This window comes from Prunus mume, linkage group LG3 (genome assembly GCF_029339155.1).
Source record: "Prunus mume cultivar Tortuosa linkage group LG3, ASM2933915v1, whole genome shotgun sequence".
In the NCBI taxonomy this organism is placed as follows: domain Eukaryota; kingdom Viridiplantae; phylum Streptophyta; class Magnoliopsida; order Rosales; family Rosaceae; genus Prunus; species Prunus mume.
The window spans coordinates 4,655,163-4,670,887 of record NC_142700.1 but is presented as its reverse complement, the minus strand read 5'-3'; the positions used below and the strand labels follow the sequence as shown (position 1 = coordinate 4,670,887).

At 37.5% G+C, this 15,725-nt stretch overlaps 2 protein-coding genes across 4 annotated transcripts; one reads left to right on the top strand and one right to left on the bottom strand.

Annotated features, from left to right (window-relative positions):
- Positions 1 to 2,874: 2,874 nt before the first annotated feature.
- On the top strand, positions 2,875 to 8,097 carry LOC103325029 (phytochrome E). The gene is given in 5 exon segments (XM_008227152.2): positions 2,875 to 4,896; positions 4,899 to 5,063; positions 5,921 to 6,728; positions 7,101 to 7,397; positions 7,491 to 8,097. Coding segments are annotated over 5 exon segments (3,408 nt in total). The 5' UTR covers positions 2,875 to 3,008; the 3' UTR covers positions 7,741 to 8,097.
- Positions 8,098 to 8,453: 356 nt separating this feature from the next.
- ML5 (MEI2-like protein 5) lies at positions 8,454 to 14,821 on the bottom strand. 3 transcript variants are annotated; one of them, XM_008227154.3, is made up of 13 exons: positions 14,568 to 14,821; positions 13,503 to 13,545; positions 13,272 to 13,415; positions 12,723 to 13,192; positions 12,001 to 12,159; positions 11,791 to 11,907; positions 11,525 to 11,676; positions 11,077 to 11,168; positions 10,006 to 10,957; positions 9,836 to 9,920; positions 9,656 to 9,724; positions 9,239 to 9,418; positions 8,454 to 9,076 (listed from the first exon to the last, which is right to left on the bottom strand). In XM_008227154.3, the coding sequence occupies exons 2-13, from the start codon at positions 13,531 to 13,533 to the stop codon at positions 8,954 to 8,956; spliced, it is 2,574 nt and encodes an 857-aa protein (XP_008225376.2). In that variant the 5' UTR covers positions 13,534 to 13,545; positions 14,568 to 14,821; the 3' UTR covers positions 8,454 to 8,953. The 3 variants fall into 3 exon arrangements, with proteins under 3 accessions (XP_008225376.2, XP_088903913.1, XP_088903914.1); XM_089047787.1 differs by having other exon boundaries at positions 11,791 to 12,159; XM_089047788.1 differs by having other exon boundaries at positions 11,791 to 12,159; positions 13,503 to 13,540; positions 14,568 to 14,671.
- Between the last annotated feature and the right edge of the window lie 904 nt (positions 14,822 to 15,725).

The window sequence follows — 15,725 nt, the reverse complement described above, 5'->3', positions numbered from 1 at the left end:
AGAGTCGGGCTTAAGTGGACTTTTCGGGCCATGATGGCCCAAGCCACCCATGGGCCGCCCATTGCCTTTTTTGTTTGCCCTATTTCCATTCGAAATATTTAAATAAATGTATCATCTTGTCTTTTTACTTTAATTTATTTTTATATTACTCCATTTACTTCACTTTACAATGTAAATAAGAAAGTACCCTTCCCCCACCCCACTTGGATTCAATAAATAAAAAAAAACTAGAAAATCAAATTCCCACAAATCAAAATATGAAAATCCAGTTTTAGTATAAGATACTGTTTATACCAATATTGATACATCAATAAGTCAATGTATATTTTATACTAAGGAATATAAATAGCCAAAAATGTCATTGAAAACATTAGTATTTCAAAATTCTATTTTTCAAACTTAGTCAAATTTTGAGATAAAACAATTTTTAAAGTATGATATGTAGTATTCTATATTATTGTTTAAGAGTTATGTAAGGCTTTGGTATACTACAGAAACGAGACTTCATAAGTTCAGGGACTTGAGAACGGAACAAAAGACGGGGAGAATCAACCATCTTCCGAAAAGGGATGCGGCTGTATTGAAGAGACAATTATTTCACTTGCAAACATATCTGGGCGGAATTAAAAAATATGATGGGGTTACCCGATATTTCTAACATTATTTTTGTACCTTAAGGTTGTAAAGTGCAACTGATTGATAAGTATGTAAGTGCCAATATAGTTGAGATATGCATATATTTAGTTGTGTCAACCTAGATTACTACATATCGTACTTGAAAAATTGTTTTCTATCAAAATCAAACTAAGTATGAAAAGTGGACTTTCTAGTATTTTTTTTTATTGAATCCAAATGAGGATATTTCCTTATTTACATTGTAAAACTTAAGTAAATGAAGTAATATAAAAATAACTTAAATGTTTAGAATGAAAATAAGGCAATATAATGGGAAACAAAAAACAGCAAAGCAATGAGCGGGCTTACTCGCGTCAAGGCCAAGCCATGGACGGGCCTTGTTGGGCCGGAGGTTTCAAAACCTAAACTCAAGCTCTACCCAACCTTAGAGCTAGGCGGGCCGAATAAGCCTAACCATCGGATCGGGCTTTGGCCCATCGAGTTTCGAACTACCCACTTCAACCCACGGGCCGAATAATGACCCCTAGGCTCATCCATGTTGATGGTTGTTTTATGGGCCTCAATGTTTTTATTGGACTCTACAGGTCCCTTTGTAGGTCCCATGTTCAATATGTCGCAAAAAAATTGGCCAGTCATATATAGTATAAACAACTTCTTAATCTAAAATTAAAAGAGGTTCTAAATTTAAATATCATATTAGTCAATAATGAAAAAAAAATAGAATCATGTCATTTATTATTTTGGCGGGAGAGGGTGGGAAGCTTCAAGTTGCCTTCTATTTCTTGAATTTTATGAACGAAAGTAGAAAGATTAAGACAAAATATTTAGCGTTTGGGTGACCAAAGAACAAGCTTTGGGTGTAAGCTCCTCTTCATGTGGGAGCCCATAATCTTTCCTATATTGGACTATTCCGGAGACCAAATTACTTAGCCTTGTTTATTAAAAACCCATGGCTCTGGTGGGCTTTCGAACGTGTTGTTAAATGAAAACTTGTCAAAACATCATCCAAAAAACCTTGCCAAACAATTGGAAACAAAAAAAAAATCGAAAAAAAAAAGGGAAAAAAGAAAGAAAGGCGGGACTCGGGTTGGCATCCTCAGCAATTGTTTCAATGATGATAGGTACAAGATGTGAGAAGCAATTCATCCACCCAGGCTAGGTCCTTGCTGAAAAAAAAAAACAAAACAAAATTAAAGGGAAAGCCATTTTATGTGGTTGGAAACCAAACAGAGAACAGAGCATAACGAGGAGGGCATGAGCCATGGGTTCCATTAATTCCACATAGAAAGTTCAACAATCATATCCAAAATGATAGGACACTGATCGTGAATGAGTTATACATCACATCGAGTTATGCTAGTTTTAACCGTTCAAACATAGTAATTATGAACTATTAATGCATCGTCATGCTTGTAAGTGATCGCTTTAACCTGCTATAAAACATATCATGTTGGTAGCATGTTGATTTTGCTGTTCAAATCATGTCTTAGGTCCATTGGATCGAGGGTTCCAAGGTTTGGTTATGTTGTTCCCAAAACACTTGCCAAAAAACAAGGCAAACCGTGTAGAGCTCAAGTTTAGCGCTTTCTAAGAAGCTGGTAAAAAGGCTTCTGCTTTGCAACTGAGCTGACTGCCAGCTTCTTCACAGTCTTCTTAATAATTATAAGCGTTAAAAAAGTAGCTTGAAATGACGTGTTTGGAGGTATTGGCAGAAGCTGTCCATAGACAGAAACATCAAATATTTCGACCAAAAAAAAGACAAAAAATCAAATATATATTTGTGGTGAATACTAAATATTAGAGTGAGCCTTTTTTGGATTTATATTTATACTATTCCCAAGAATCAAAGATCTCTCTCTCATTGTTCATATTTTTCTTCCATTGGGCTTTGTAAAAAGATGACCACACGTTTAAAGGTCTCTTCTTTTCTGTACTTCAACATCTCTCTCTCTTATTTTCGATTTTTCCATTTAAAAAATATATATTTTTTCGGTTTTTTTAATATTCTAAAGCTTTGATTTTGTGGTGACGCGTTGAGCAATTTGCATGGAGGAAAATGCAGGAACAGAAAATGGGAGAGAGAGAGAGAATAGAAGGGACAAGGTGCGCCGAGGACAGAAGGGGACGCATCAACCAAAACACACATGATTAGGAAACGATAATTAAACACGCTTATTAGCAGGAAATAAACCCAAAACTGCGAAAGCGATGAAAGAGACGTGTGTAAGTGTAAGCTACAAGAAGAAGCACCAACCAACAGAAGTAGCAAGTACAGAAATGATAAAGCTCCAGCTTTTCCATTACCCACATGAGTTTCTGAGAAAAACCCACAACCCAAAGCCAAAGCCAAAGCCAAAGCCAAAGCCCTCTATATGGAGCTCGAAAGCAGAGAGAGAGGCACCGCCACATTCTCATCCTCAGCAACCAGCAACATGAGGCCCAACAAAAACAACACTACCACTAGCGGCACCGCCAAAAGAGACAAGTCAATTGCTCGGTACAATGCAGATGCTGGCATTTTAGCTGAGTATGAGCAGTCTACTGCGTCTGGTAAGTCCTTTAACTACTCAAGATCAGTGCTTTATCCTCCAGAATCTGTACCTGAAGAGCAAATAAGTGTCTATTTCAAGAGAATCCAAAGGGGTGCTCTTGTTCAATCCTTTGGTTGTATGCTTGCAATTGAAGAACCCACTTTTAGAATTATCGGTTATAGTGAGAATTGCTTTGAGTTGTTGGGTTTGGATAGTCTCTTTGAGTCAAAACAATTAAAGGGTCTAATTGGAATTGATTCTAGAACCTTGTTTACACCTTCTTCCGGGGCTTCACTGACCAAAGCTGCTGCGTCCAGGGAGATATCATTGTTAAACCCAATTTGGGTTTATTCTAGGAGTACCCAGAAGCCATTTTATGCTATATTGCATAGAATTGATGTGGGAATTGTGATTGATTTGGAGCCTGCTAGGTCTGGTGATCCTGCATTGTCGCTTGCAGGTGCTGTGCAGTCACAGAAACTTGCGGTTCGGGCAATTTCTAGGCTTCAGTCTCTCCCTGGAGGAGATATTGGTGTGTTATGTGATACAGTTGTGGAAGATGTTCAGAAGCTTACTGGATATGACAGAGTTATGGTATACAAGTTCCATGAGGATGATCATGGTGAAGTTGTGTCTGAAATCAGAAGGGCGGATTTAGAATCCTATTTGGGTTTACATTATCCTGCCACGGATATCCCTCAAGCCGCCCGTTTCTTGTTCAAGCAGAATCGTGTACGCATGATTTGTGATTGCAATGCAAATCCAGTTAAAATCATTCAAAGTGAAGAACTAAAGCAGCCTCTGTGCTTGGTCAATTCAACCCTCCGGTCACCACATGGCTGCCACAGACAGTACATGGCCAACATGGGATCCATTGCCTCATTGGTGATGGCAGTTATTATCAATGGTAATGATTTGACGAAGCTTTGGGGGTTGGTAGTGTGCCACCACACTTCACCCCGCTATGTCCCTTTCCCTCTTCGCTATGCTTGTGAGTTTCTTATGCAGGCATTTGGGCTGCAGCTGTACATGGAGCTTCAATTGGCAGCACAGTTGGCTGAAAAAAAGGTTCTCAGAACACAAACCTTGCTTTGTGACATGCTCCTCCGGGACGCCCCATCAGGTATTGTGACCCAATCTCCTAGTATAATGGATCTAGTGAAGTGTGATGGGGCTGCATTGTATTATGGCGGGACATGTTGGTTGTTAGGTGTAACTCCAACTGAATCACAGGTTAAAGATATAGCAGACTGGCTGCTAAGTAATCATGGGGATTCCACAGGTCTGAGTACCGATAGTTTGGCAGAAGCTGGTTACCCTGGTGCACCTTTACTGGGTGATGCAGTCTGTGGTATGGCTACTGCAAGAGCCAGTTCAAAGGATTTCTTGTTTTGGTTCAGGTCTCACACTGCAGAGGAAGTCAAATGGGGAGGAGCTAAGCATCATCCAGAGGATAAGGATGACGGTGGAAGGATGCACCCAAGATCATCATTTAAAGCTTTTCTTGAAGTAGTAAAAAGTAGAAGTTTGCCTTGGGAGGTCTCTGAAATTAATGCCATCCACTCTTTACAGCTCATAATGAGAGACTCGTTTCAGGATATGGAAGAAAGTGTTTCTAAGGCAGTAAATAATGCTCATCAGAGTGATACTGAGATGCAGCCTCAGGGGATAGATGAACTCAGTTCTGTGGCATGTGAAATGGCTAAATTGATTGAGACAGCTTCAGTTCCATTTTTGGGGTTGATTCAGCTGGTCTCATCAATGGATGGAATACAAAGATGGCCGAATTGACAGGATTACAAGATAGTGAAGCTATGGGGAAGTCCCTAGCTAATGAAATTGTTTGTGAGGACTCACGGGGAGCTGTTGAAGATCTTTTATGCAGAGCCTTACAAGGTAAATTTTTTCTTGCATTTATAATGTACTGTGTTTGAGGATTTTAAAGTACTCAGATGTCATAGACACTACATTCCATGCTTATGCATGCTTATAAGTTACCAAGTACTACGCAAATAGCTTACTAACTTCTATACTGCTTCTATTGTCAATCATTGCTTCACAAGTTCAGTTCTTTTGGCTCGTCTTCTTGAACTATGCTAATTATACTGTGTGGTTGCACTAACAGATTTGTCCTCTCTTAACTGTAACTGCCTTACTGGGCCGCCTTATCATGTATTGCATATTTGGTCCATGCTTCTTGGCCTTCTTCCCTTTATCCCTTAAGGGCCCCAGAGTAGAGCTTGATGACTTTTCTTATTAGTATAACAGTTGTTCTTCAGTGCTCACAAAGAAACATCTTCAACTAGTGAAGACAGCCATGTTTAAGTTTCTTTTATCCTGTCAAATTTTCAAAATATCCAATCTTTGCATTTTTATCTTAACATTTTAAATACTCCTACTGAAGTAGGCTGTCCTATAGGTAAGAAGCTGACATGATAAAATATGTTTCAAGGGCTTTTTGATGAATAGGGTCCATTACAAATTTGCGTGCTTATTATTTTGTGGGACACAAGAGACTTTTTTCCTTTTTTTTATTCTTTGAGTGATGGCTCATACTTTAAGTAAGATTTCTTCTTCAGTTATCAGTTGCTTTTGCAAATATATGGAATGATACATAGGAAGTTGAGGGATTTAGACTTTTGTATGGAATTTATTTTTGAAATTCTCAGACCTGGTTTTCGTCCTCCTTTGCCTCTTTAATTATAATCTTAATTTTCCAAACAGTGGCTGATGTTAACTTCTATCTTATCCAGGTGAGGAGGACAAGAATATTGAGTTAAAACTGAGAAATTTTGGGCTCTCTCAGCATAACTCGGTTGTCTATGTTGTAGCCAACACTTGCACAAGTAGGAATCATGCAAAGAATGTTGTTGGTGTATGCTTTGTGGGTCAAGATATTACTTGTGAAAAAGTTGTTATGGATAAATTCATCCGTTTGCAAGGCGATTATAAGGCTATTATACAGAGTCTTAACCCATTGATTCCACCCATATTTGCATCTGATGAGAATGCCTGCTGCTCTGAATGGAATGCGGCCATGGAAAAGCTTACTGGTTGGACAAGAGATGACGTTATTGGTAAAATGCTTCCTGGGGAAATCTTTGGAGGTTTCTGTCGGCTGAAAGGTCAAGATACACTGACTAAATTTATGATTGTATTGTACCAAGGAATCAGTGGTCAAGATATTGAGAAGTTTCCACTTGGGTTTTTTGATAGAAAAGGGAACTTTGTTGAGGTGATCTTAACAGCAAGCAAGAGGACTGATGCAGGTGGAAATATAATTGGTTGTTTCTGCTTCTTGCAAATATTTTTGCCTGACCTGCAGCAGCCCTTGGAAGGACACAAACAAGAGGGTAGAGAAGGCTTTTCAAAACTAAAGGAATTAACATACATGCGACAAGAGATGAGAAATCCTTTAAATGGTATTCGGTTTACGCACAGACTACTTCAAAATACAACTATTTCAGAATATCAGAAGCAATTTCTTGACACTAGTGATGCATGTGAAAGACAAATCATGACAGTCATCGAGGATATGAATATGAGAAGCATAGAGGAAGGGTGAGTATTCTTATTAATTGGTTCATGATGTGCGTAAGCTAACTCTTTTCAATCAATTTGTAGTGTATAGGTTCTTTTCTTTCACTATGTGCATAGTAAATTATATAAAATCCCGAATCATAACTTTTCAAATCAACTGGTTTTAGCTCTAATGTTTTTCCTAATTCTTGGTGTCACTATCTTTGGGGGTATTTTCTTATAAAAATAGTAATAATCTTATCTTTTCGCAACATATTTGGTTCTTTGTTTTTTTGAAATCATTATGAAATAATTACACAATAAGAAAGCACTTAATACATAAACGACATTAGTCTTTTTAGTGTGCTGATGAACTTGTGCGAGAATAAGCCTCACATCTTATCCTGGTTATAGCAGTAGCGTGAAGCTGAACATGGGAGAATTTGTCTTGGGAAACATTTTGGATGCCATTGTTAGTCAATCAATGATCTCATTGAGGGAAAAGAATCTGCAGCTTTTTCATGAGATTCCAGAAGAAGTTAAATCACTATCTTTGCATGGGGATCAAATCAGGCTGCAGTTGGTCTTGTCAGATTTCTTGCTCAATGTAGTGAATCATGCACCTTCCCCAGATGGTTGGGTTGAAATTAAAATTTTACCTGGTCTAAAGTTAATACAGGATGGCAACAATTGTATCCGTTTACAATTCAGGTACCTCAACCATTTTTAGGTTCATATTTTGACTCTGCACGGCTAATAAATTTAACATAAACCTTACTTGTCCTTATCTTCTTGTGCGTGTAGAATGACTCACCCCGGTCAAGGCCTTCCGGCTGCACTTATCCAAGATATGTTCGAGGGAGGAAATCGATGGACTACGCAGGAAGGGCTTTGCCTAAATCTGTCCAGGAAACTTCTGAATAGAATGAATGGTCAGGTTCAGTATGTTAGAGAGCATGACAAATGTTACTTCCTCATTGACCTTGAACTTAAAACCAGGAAAGAAGGGCAGAAGGTTTCAGTGTCACAGGCCGACATGAGCACAATGACTTAAGTTTCATCAGGATCTCTGTTTGTTGAGTCTCTTGATATTTAGGGCATCATCAAGGCTGTCTGAACCACCTTCTATCTTGGCCTAAAAATTTGGTCAACCGTAGTATTTACAACAGCTTTACTCAGCTTCCATTTTATATGGTTTGCCTAGCAAAAATCCTTCCTCATGTGCAGGTTCTATTACTCCAGCTGTTTTTCTTTGTATTTTACGAACTTTGTTTAAAATAAAGTAAAAATAAAAATATCATGTGTATGAAATAGGGCTGCGGGATCAACACATTATATTTACTGGCCGAGGTAGGTTATCTTATGTATAAATGCAATCTTGAGGTTATGATATGTATATAATCTTTTATCATTCCAGCCCCTCAATCAAAGCAGGGTGTTTATTTATTGGAAGCCCTCCTCTGCTGGCATTCATTTGCATCATTGCAATGCAAATTCTCTGCAAGGTATTCGAAGCAAAATAATAATAATAATCAGATAAAACTATGACACGTTATGAATCATTTTAATCAAGCAATCAATCTTGAATACCGAATTTTGCATTAAGCTGGAATTTTAAAACGAGTGATGCTATTGTCTTATTTTTGCACCATGAGAGTAATTGTCTACCTTTTCATTCTTCGGATATCAATCCTCAAATTCACATTTGAATGTGTTCGAATAATTCAAAATGTATCAGATGGAAACCATAATCTGGGCAATGTCACATCTCAAATACACATTTGAATTTTCCATTGCAAGAACCCCAACAAATAGTTATGCCGAAAAGATTCTGTCCCCAACTGTACAATTTTGTACCCAATGTTAAATCACCAACCCCTCGCTCAAAACACATTGACCCATATACCTATATCAACATCATATTTGCGGACTACGTTATCCACACCCCAAGTCACGCAAACAAAAATGAGCCCAAAAATAAGAAACCTGCACAACTGGTGACAAACGCATCTGGCTGCCGAGAGAATTGAATTCGCCTAAATGCGTTCCCTTATCTGGCTCATATCAGGCTGTTAACTGCAGAGGAAACAAATTCCTACTACTGTTTCTTGTAAAACTCCCTAGAAAATACTACCAAAAGGAACTAGAATACAATCTTCATGCATCCTTCTCCGACTCCTACGTTTATATACTTGATAATATTTATGATGGTTAGAAGCCACGGCCACCACCAAATAGGGCCGAGGGCATCTGCTTCAAATACACTGTTAACTCTTATCTGGCTTCTCATCAGAGCCACACTCTAGGCTTCCTGATGAATCAGAGTCCGACTCGTTTCGCTGACCGACATGGATGTTCATATTATTGGAAGGAAGATGTTCTTGGATAATCTATATAGAAGAAATGCACAAGATCATATCAAACATTCCATTTGTGTGCGTGAAACATCAATGCATACAATTAAGCTAGTTCCTAAAGCAAAACATCAAGGAGTGCAAGCAAGTTAGAAGTTTAAAAAAGCAATGGCTTTCTTGTAGTGTTTATTGTACTACCTGAACACCAGCCTCAGAACCCTCTGAGTGAAAGAGAATCGGGCGACAACGTTTGTCTTCATTCATTAGGCTTGAATTTTGAAAGTGGGCCACAAGAGCTGCCTTCCCCTGGATACGAGCATAAGCCAAGGAGGCAACTTTTTCACTATTGAACTTCTCCCACTTCTTTCCATTGAATGCCTGTATTATAATGGAAATAAGTGTATATCAATAACATATCCCATTTCCTTTATAGCATGCCAGTGCCATGTCAGCCGCTAAGAAGCTAAAGCCTAAAAACTATTTTTCATACGGGTAAAATGAGGAAACTCAAATTGGCAGAACACATCTCACAATACAACAAAGACAATGATGTAGAAATAACCCAAGGAATTAACATAAAATCCTAAAAAAGAGGGGGGAAAAGAGGGAAAGCACCTCATAAAATGGGATGATGTGTGAAGGAGACAGCATATTGATAAATGCATAGCCCACATTGCATTTGTTCTGCACATAAGAGGAATATCAATCAAGGAAGACTTGTAGGGAAAAAGAAAATTAAAATAAATTATTGAAGAAGAAAGTATCGAAACATACTCTTAAAGAAACCTAAATTACCTTAAAATCAATCGGCAGATAGAGAAAATCGAAAGTACCCTTGTGATTTTCATCTATTGCAGCAAGTAACATTTTTGAGGTGTATCTAATGGACAGAAAAAATATGAAAATCATGATAATGCCCATCAAATGTAATAAATATATGACAGAACTATAAAAGTCAGTCTTACTTATTTGGAATATTTTTTATCATTAATGTTGTTCTAGTATCGTCCCCCCTGATAATCTTATCTAAATCAAGCTGAAACTGTTTCTTGCTATCAATCTGGCTCCCACTATTCTCAACTCGTCTGCTCCGCCCACGCTCAATTAAACCATCTATGCTTGTAGGTGGCAGTCCTGTGTATGGGCTATTACCTAAAAACACAGGGCTAAGCTTCGGTGAGGCCATCATTTTAAAGCTTGAGGAATTACTTTCAGACATGTTTCCTGGTATAGATACGCCAACATTCCTAGCAGCACAAGCACTCATATTCATCATAAAATTTCCACCGTTGGGGCCCAAACCCATGCCTCCATAGGCAGTGGAACTCAAAAATGAAGTTTCTGGTGACTCGGGGAAGTAATTGAAGTGCCTGTCTAACGGAACACCAGATGGGGCGGATCCAACATGATGATGGTGATGGGAAGGGCTAAGGAAAGAGCCACGATGACCTGAGAATGGAAAGGCATGACCCTTCCCATTAGACGTAAGTTGATGTCCCACTGACTGTCGCGGCCACGCTGAAGAATTGGTGTGTTCTGAGTAAGGAGTTGGACTCCCCCAAAGAAATTGTGGGCCTGATAACGTTTCCATACCAGATCCACTTGAGGTTGAAGGACCAAATGAGTGCATACTGCCATGGAAATGGCTTGAATTTGGCTCTGGAAATGAATGTGATTGTTGAAATGCAGATCCCTGGGATGAGTTTGCATTGGTAAATATATGATCCACATGACTCCCCCTTCCTTGGTTATTGCCGATAGGTGCAACCTTCACATTGTTTGATACTTGGGGATGCAGAATTGACGCCAATCCAGGCAAATGGTTGCTATTTGTTGGACTCAGGGTCCTGAAACCAGGAGATTTACTAATACTGTGTACAGGACTATGTTCAATGGGGTTGAACTGTGCCCAGCTACCTGTCAAGAATATTGCATTTACCTCATTTTGTAAGAAAAATGCATTATAAAAAAATTGTTGTCTTGATTAAGGCATTATATATTCAAAGCAATATAAATTATCACAAAGAAGAAGTTACCTGGTGGAGAGTTGGTTATCGGTGAACCCACAGAATGTCGATAACTCCGAGATTCATCTTGTTCAAGGTCTTGATTCAGTTGCAATATCAAGCTAGAAGGTACACAGTGCACAATACAATCAATAACAGACACCAACACTTGGTTCAAGCACAATACCGAAAACAGACAACACCAAAGTTTTAATAATCACAAAGCATAATTAGAGTTAAACAACTTCATTATTTAATTTTAATTATTAAAATAACAGAATAAAAACATGAAATTAATGTGCCAAAGAATGTTTATGTGAAACATTTAACTAGTTGTAGTGCTTAAGAAAAGAAATTGTCTATAAACAAGTTTCACTTCCGATTAGAAGAAGATTAACCACTAATCTCTCTAGTGGTCATAACTTGTAGCCAAAAAAAAAAAACTCTAGAAATCGTAGTATTTATATTGTATACGCACTTTCGACGAGCTCCACCAGGGCGACTGGGTTCAAGTTTTATGCGTTTACCAGCTATGTCGCTCCTATTTAATGACTTAAGGGCTGCTTCTGCAGCTCTGACATCATAATACTCAATAAATTTATGATGTCTCTTGTGCGGTGTTTCCCTTATCTGCTTTGTACACCAGAAAAATACATGTTAACCACCTTCTAAATTAAAAAATAAGTAAATAATTAAACACAAAACAAGAAATGGAGGGGTTTTCCCTTAAGATACAATTATCACCTCTTTGACCTCACCATAAGCCCCAAATATTTGACGGAGGTCTTCATTTGAAACTGATGGATCCAAATTGAAAACTACCAAGGTTCCTTGATTAATATCTTTCTCTGATGGATTATCCTGGTGTGGCATGAAAAAAGGAATGCAAAAATTGTAAGATATATAAAAGGGTGTCGATGAACAACTAATAAAGAACTGGAACGCTGTTCTGACCTTTGGAATTGAGAAGTGAATATCAAGTTTCCTCCGTCGCAGAGGCTTATTTTGTAATGTGCGCATAGCAGTTCGAGCAGCACGAATATCATAATAAGATATCATCACAAAGCCCCTATGTTTACATGCAGTGTACAGCGTTCTAATGTCGCCATATTGCTGCAAAATAGATTAATAAATAAATGAATGATATAACATTGAACCTGTGAAAGAAGGAAAACAAATATTTATGCTCAGCCAATAAAATAAAAATCATGACTAGACTCTCAGACCTTCATAACTAGTTATGCATTCATGTCTTGTAGATATAGCAAGGCCTAAATGAGATAATAAAATATTAAAGATGAAACTTTTAGTGCAAAATACATCTTTGACCATTTGATGTTGCCTTAAATTTCAGTAGATAATATATATGCCCATAGATTCTTTTCAAAGTTTTGTAGACAAATCCAAACTACAGTTTGTATAGTTTCTTTTTATGAAACAATTTTGTAAAATGTTAACCTCGCTTGACAAACTTCTTTTATTTTCATAAATGGTCCTCAACGATCTAAGAGAACCCTTGATAATTGTAACAGTGTCAAGTTCTACTCAGGAAGCACGTGTAATATATCACAAACTTACACAGAACTTATGGAAACCAAAGACATACCAGACAAGTGAACAAAGGATATGGGTATTACTGGAATAAAACACAAGGAGCTCTGCCTTATTTGAATTACCTCAAAAAGTGCTTTCAGTTCTGAATCCTCAACATTACTATTGATATTTCGCACAAATAATGTTCTAGAAGGATGCTCTCCATATGGATGTTCTCCAGCAACAGCTCCCACGCCATTTGGAAGAGCATAATGAGCGATCCCATTCCCAGTAGCACCATCAGATAAACATACTTTTGCCATGCCAACTCGCAGGCTCTCCTGTGGATCAGTTTCCAATTCCATGCCACCTCCACTACCAAAGAGATCATACTCTTCCAAGTCTTCCAGGGAACCAGGCAACCCACTGAGGTCAAGATCATCTTCTATGCCAGCTAATAGCTCCTCCTCGTCACCAGGAAGCAAGCTTCCAATTGCATGAGTTTCAATATCTTCAAGTGTATCATTGCCCTCCAAATTATGGCCCAGCTTATTTAAGCCAGTTGAGAGATCATCAATAGATTGACAGCCATGTTCTGTATCATTCAAGTTCACTGCAAGAATGCAAAAATACATGAGTCATTGCCTACCAAATGTGGCATTGAAAATCTTAATGCAATAGCTCACACATACACTTTGGATGTGGAAGAACAGGTAACGAGCTTGAAAAGAGGGTAGCATCACTTGAGGCATGATGGACACCAGATCCAGATAAAATGCCCCAACCTCCTCTACCCACTTCTTTGGGGATACCCACCATTGGAATCTCGGTTGGGCCTACAAGACAAGTTAACAGACACATCAGTCAGAAAACAAACTGCATACAGTCTGGACATAATACAATATATGATTCTGGACGATTACCAGAAGATGAAAAGTTGAAAGACTGATTCATTGCATCCCTGTCCTGCTTAAAATTAACAATGCACCAGAGTTAACTTCTGTGATGGTAACGAAAATAGCAGAACTAAACAATCTGCAACTCAGAGTACTAGAAAATCTGATATACACACAGATATATACATACATTATTACTAAAGATACTACAGAGCACACAGATGCAATTGGTCAATACTCATCATCCAGTTCAAAGTAATCCCACTGCGTTACATAATGAAAAGGAAATCAATCATAAATTTCAGAGATTTCTTATACTTTAAGCACAAGAGTGAGTTCTTAAGGCTACACCAAGTCACAGAGAATCAAATTTAGTTTCAGCAGAACTGTACTTAACCAATTTAAATACTTCTAAACCTGAAGCCTAGAGAATTGGCAATAGAAAAACAACTTCCATTTAAGGACTCCAGTTGCAAGACATCAAACACCACCTTGGAATACAACTCAAAGAAGCGTCCAATTCAAGAAATCAAAGGAATATGGACATAGAAATACATAAACTTACGAATTAGGAAATGAATTAACAGCATATTGTTTAGAGGGTGTGTGTCCATTTTTAATAAGTGGGAAACTTTGCAGCTACAGATAATCACAACTGGCTTAAACCCATAAGTATTAAACAGCTATATATCAGGAATCAAAGACCCATGCTTCTATGCATTCAAACCGCCTCAAAAGATTCAAACAGATCAAATAAAATCTTGGAAATGCATATCAGTCTAATCTCTCAAGCTCTCAGAGTCGGGAGTTAGAACAGTTAAGTCTTTGTTGCTTCTTGGGACTCAACTGTTCAGCACAATAGTCATATAAATACCAAAAAGCTCAATAATTGATAAAGTTTGGCCAAATTCTATATAAGTTCAAGGAAAACCAAATACTTAAAAGGAACAAAGATATGATTGAAGCAATATTTTACACAACTTATACAACTACTACACTCGAAAAACTATGCAAGTCCACAAAACCCGTTTGATCAAACTTACAAAATACTGAACAAAAGAAAACGACAATAAAATTGAGAACAGATGTCACCTGAAGAGGTACAAAGGCAAGCCCAACCCTAGAGCTTCACCGTGTAGACGATCACAGAGAGAGGAGCAGTGTTCTTGCCTGCTGCCACTTTCTCTCTCTAAAACCCAATTGGAATTTGTTTGCAGAGAGAGAGAGAGAGAGAGAGCGAGTGATGGTGATTGGACGAGAAGAGTAAAGAAAAACTAAAAAGGAGCGGAGAATGATTGAGAGAGAGAGAGAGAGAGAGAGTGGGTTTTTGGGTTTGGATTTGGGTTATGAAATGGGGGTGGTTTCAATTGTATTTAAAATGAATTTGGTGCCCAACAACATTGATCTTTTTATGAATTAATTTTATTCAAATTAAAAATATTTTTTAACAAAAAAAGCCCAAAAGAGGGAAAGTTACCCATATGGCATGATTGGCATAATTAAGGTTTGGGAATCTTACTTTTATTTTGATGATTAATGATGATAGAGGTGAATTTGATAAATTTTGGATAATGATAAAGCTAAAAGTGGATAATAATTAGCCACATCATCAATTTAGTTTTTATAAACAGCTAATTTTATACTGTCTGTGCCATGCCCATGACATCTCTAGGGTCCTCAATCTAGTATTTGCAATTTAGATTATTATATACTAACAAAATTATCTTACCAAAAATCATTAATTCTCTATGAACATATTTTGTGTCACGAAAAAGCCGTTGAATTTTGATTATTCACCCTAGTTTAGTAAATTCTATTGTTTGGCCAAAAAAAAAAATCATTCACTCATAGATTGCTTTAAAAAAGAGAAGAATCCTTAAAAGATATGTGGATTTTAACGATATGATTATAGTCATGAATATTTCTTATGTAATTAATTAAGAGATAAGTGTGAGATGTGTCACATCACTTAAGAAAATGTGTGAGCTTTTCTAAATTGAAGTATTGTAGGAAGGAAAATACTTCCCTTCTTATCAGGTAAGTAGGAGCTCTTATATTCTTGCTAATAGAAGTGTGAAATGTGTGTGTGTATGAGTTTTTTGTTGTTGTAGTTTTTATAAATTATTTTTTCATATGTACCAAACTGTGATTCAATAAAGGAGGAGTACCAAATATACATTCAGAAAAAGGATATGTGTCAGCCTACGTTTTCATAAATTTAAGAAAACTTTCCTTTAAAAGGATATGCAT

What these genes read in the sequence shown, in the direction of transcription:
- ML5 (XM_089047787.1), bottom strand. Translation starts at nt 13,533, where the DNA reads ATGAATCAGTCTTTCAACTTTTCATCTTCTG. An exon ending in CTTATGGTGAGGTCAAAGAG is followed by an intron (nt 11,677 to 11,790) that starts GTGATAATTGTA and finishes TGTACAAAGCAG; the next exon opens with ATAAGGGAAACACCGCACAA. An exon ending in ATCTGCCGATTGATTTTAAG is followed by an intron (nt 9,725 to 9,835) that starts GTAATTTAGGTT and finishes TCTTATGTGCAG; the next exon opens with AACAAATGCAATGTGGGCTA.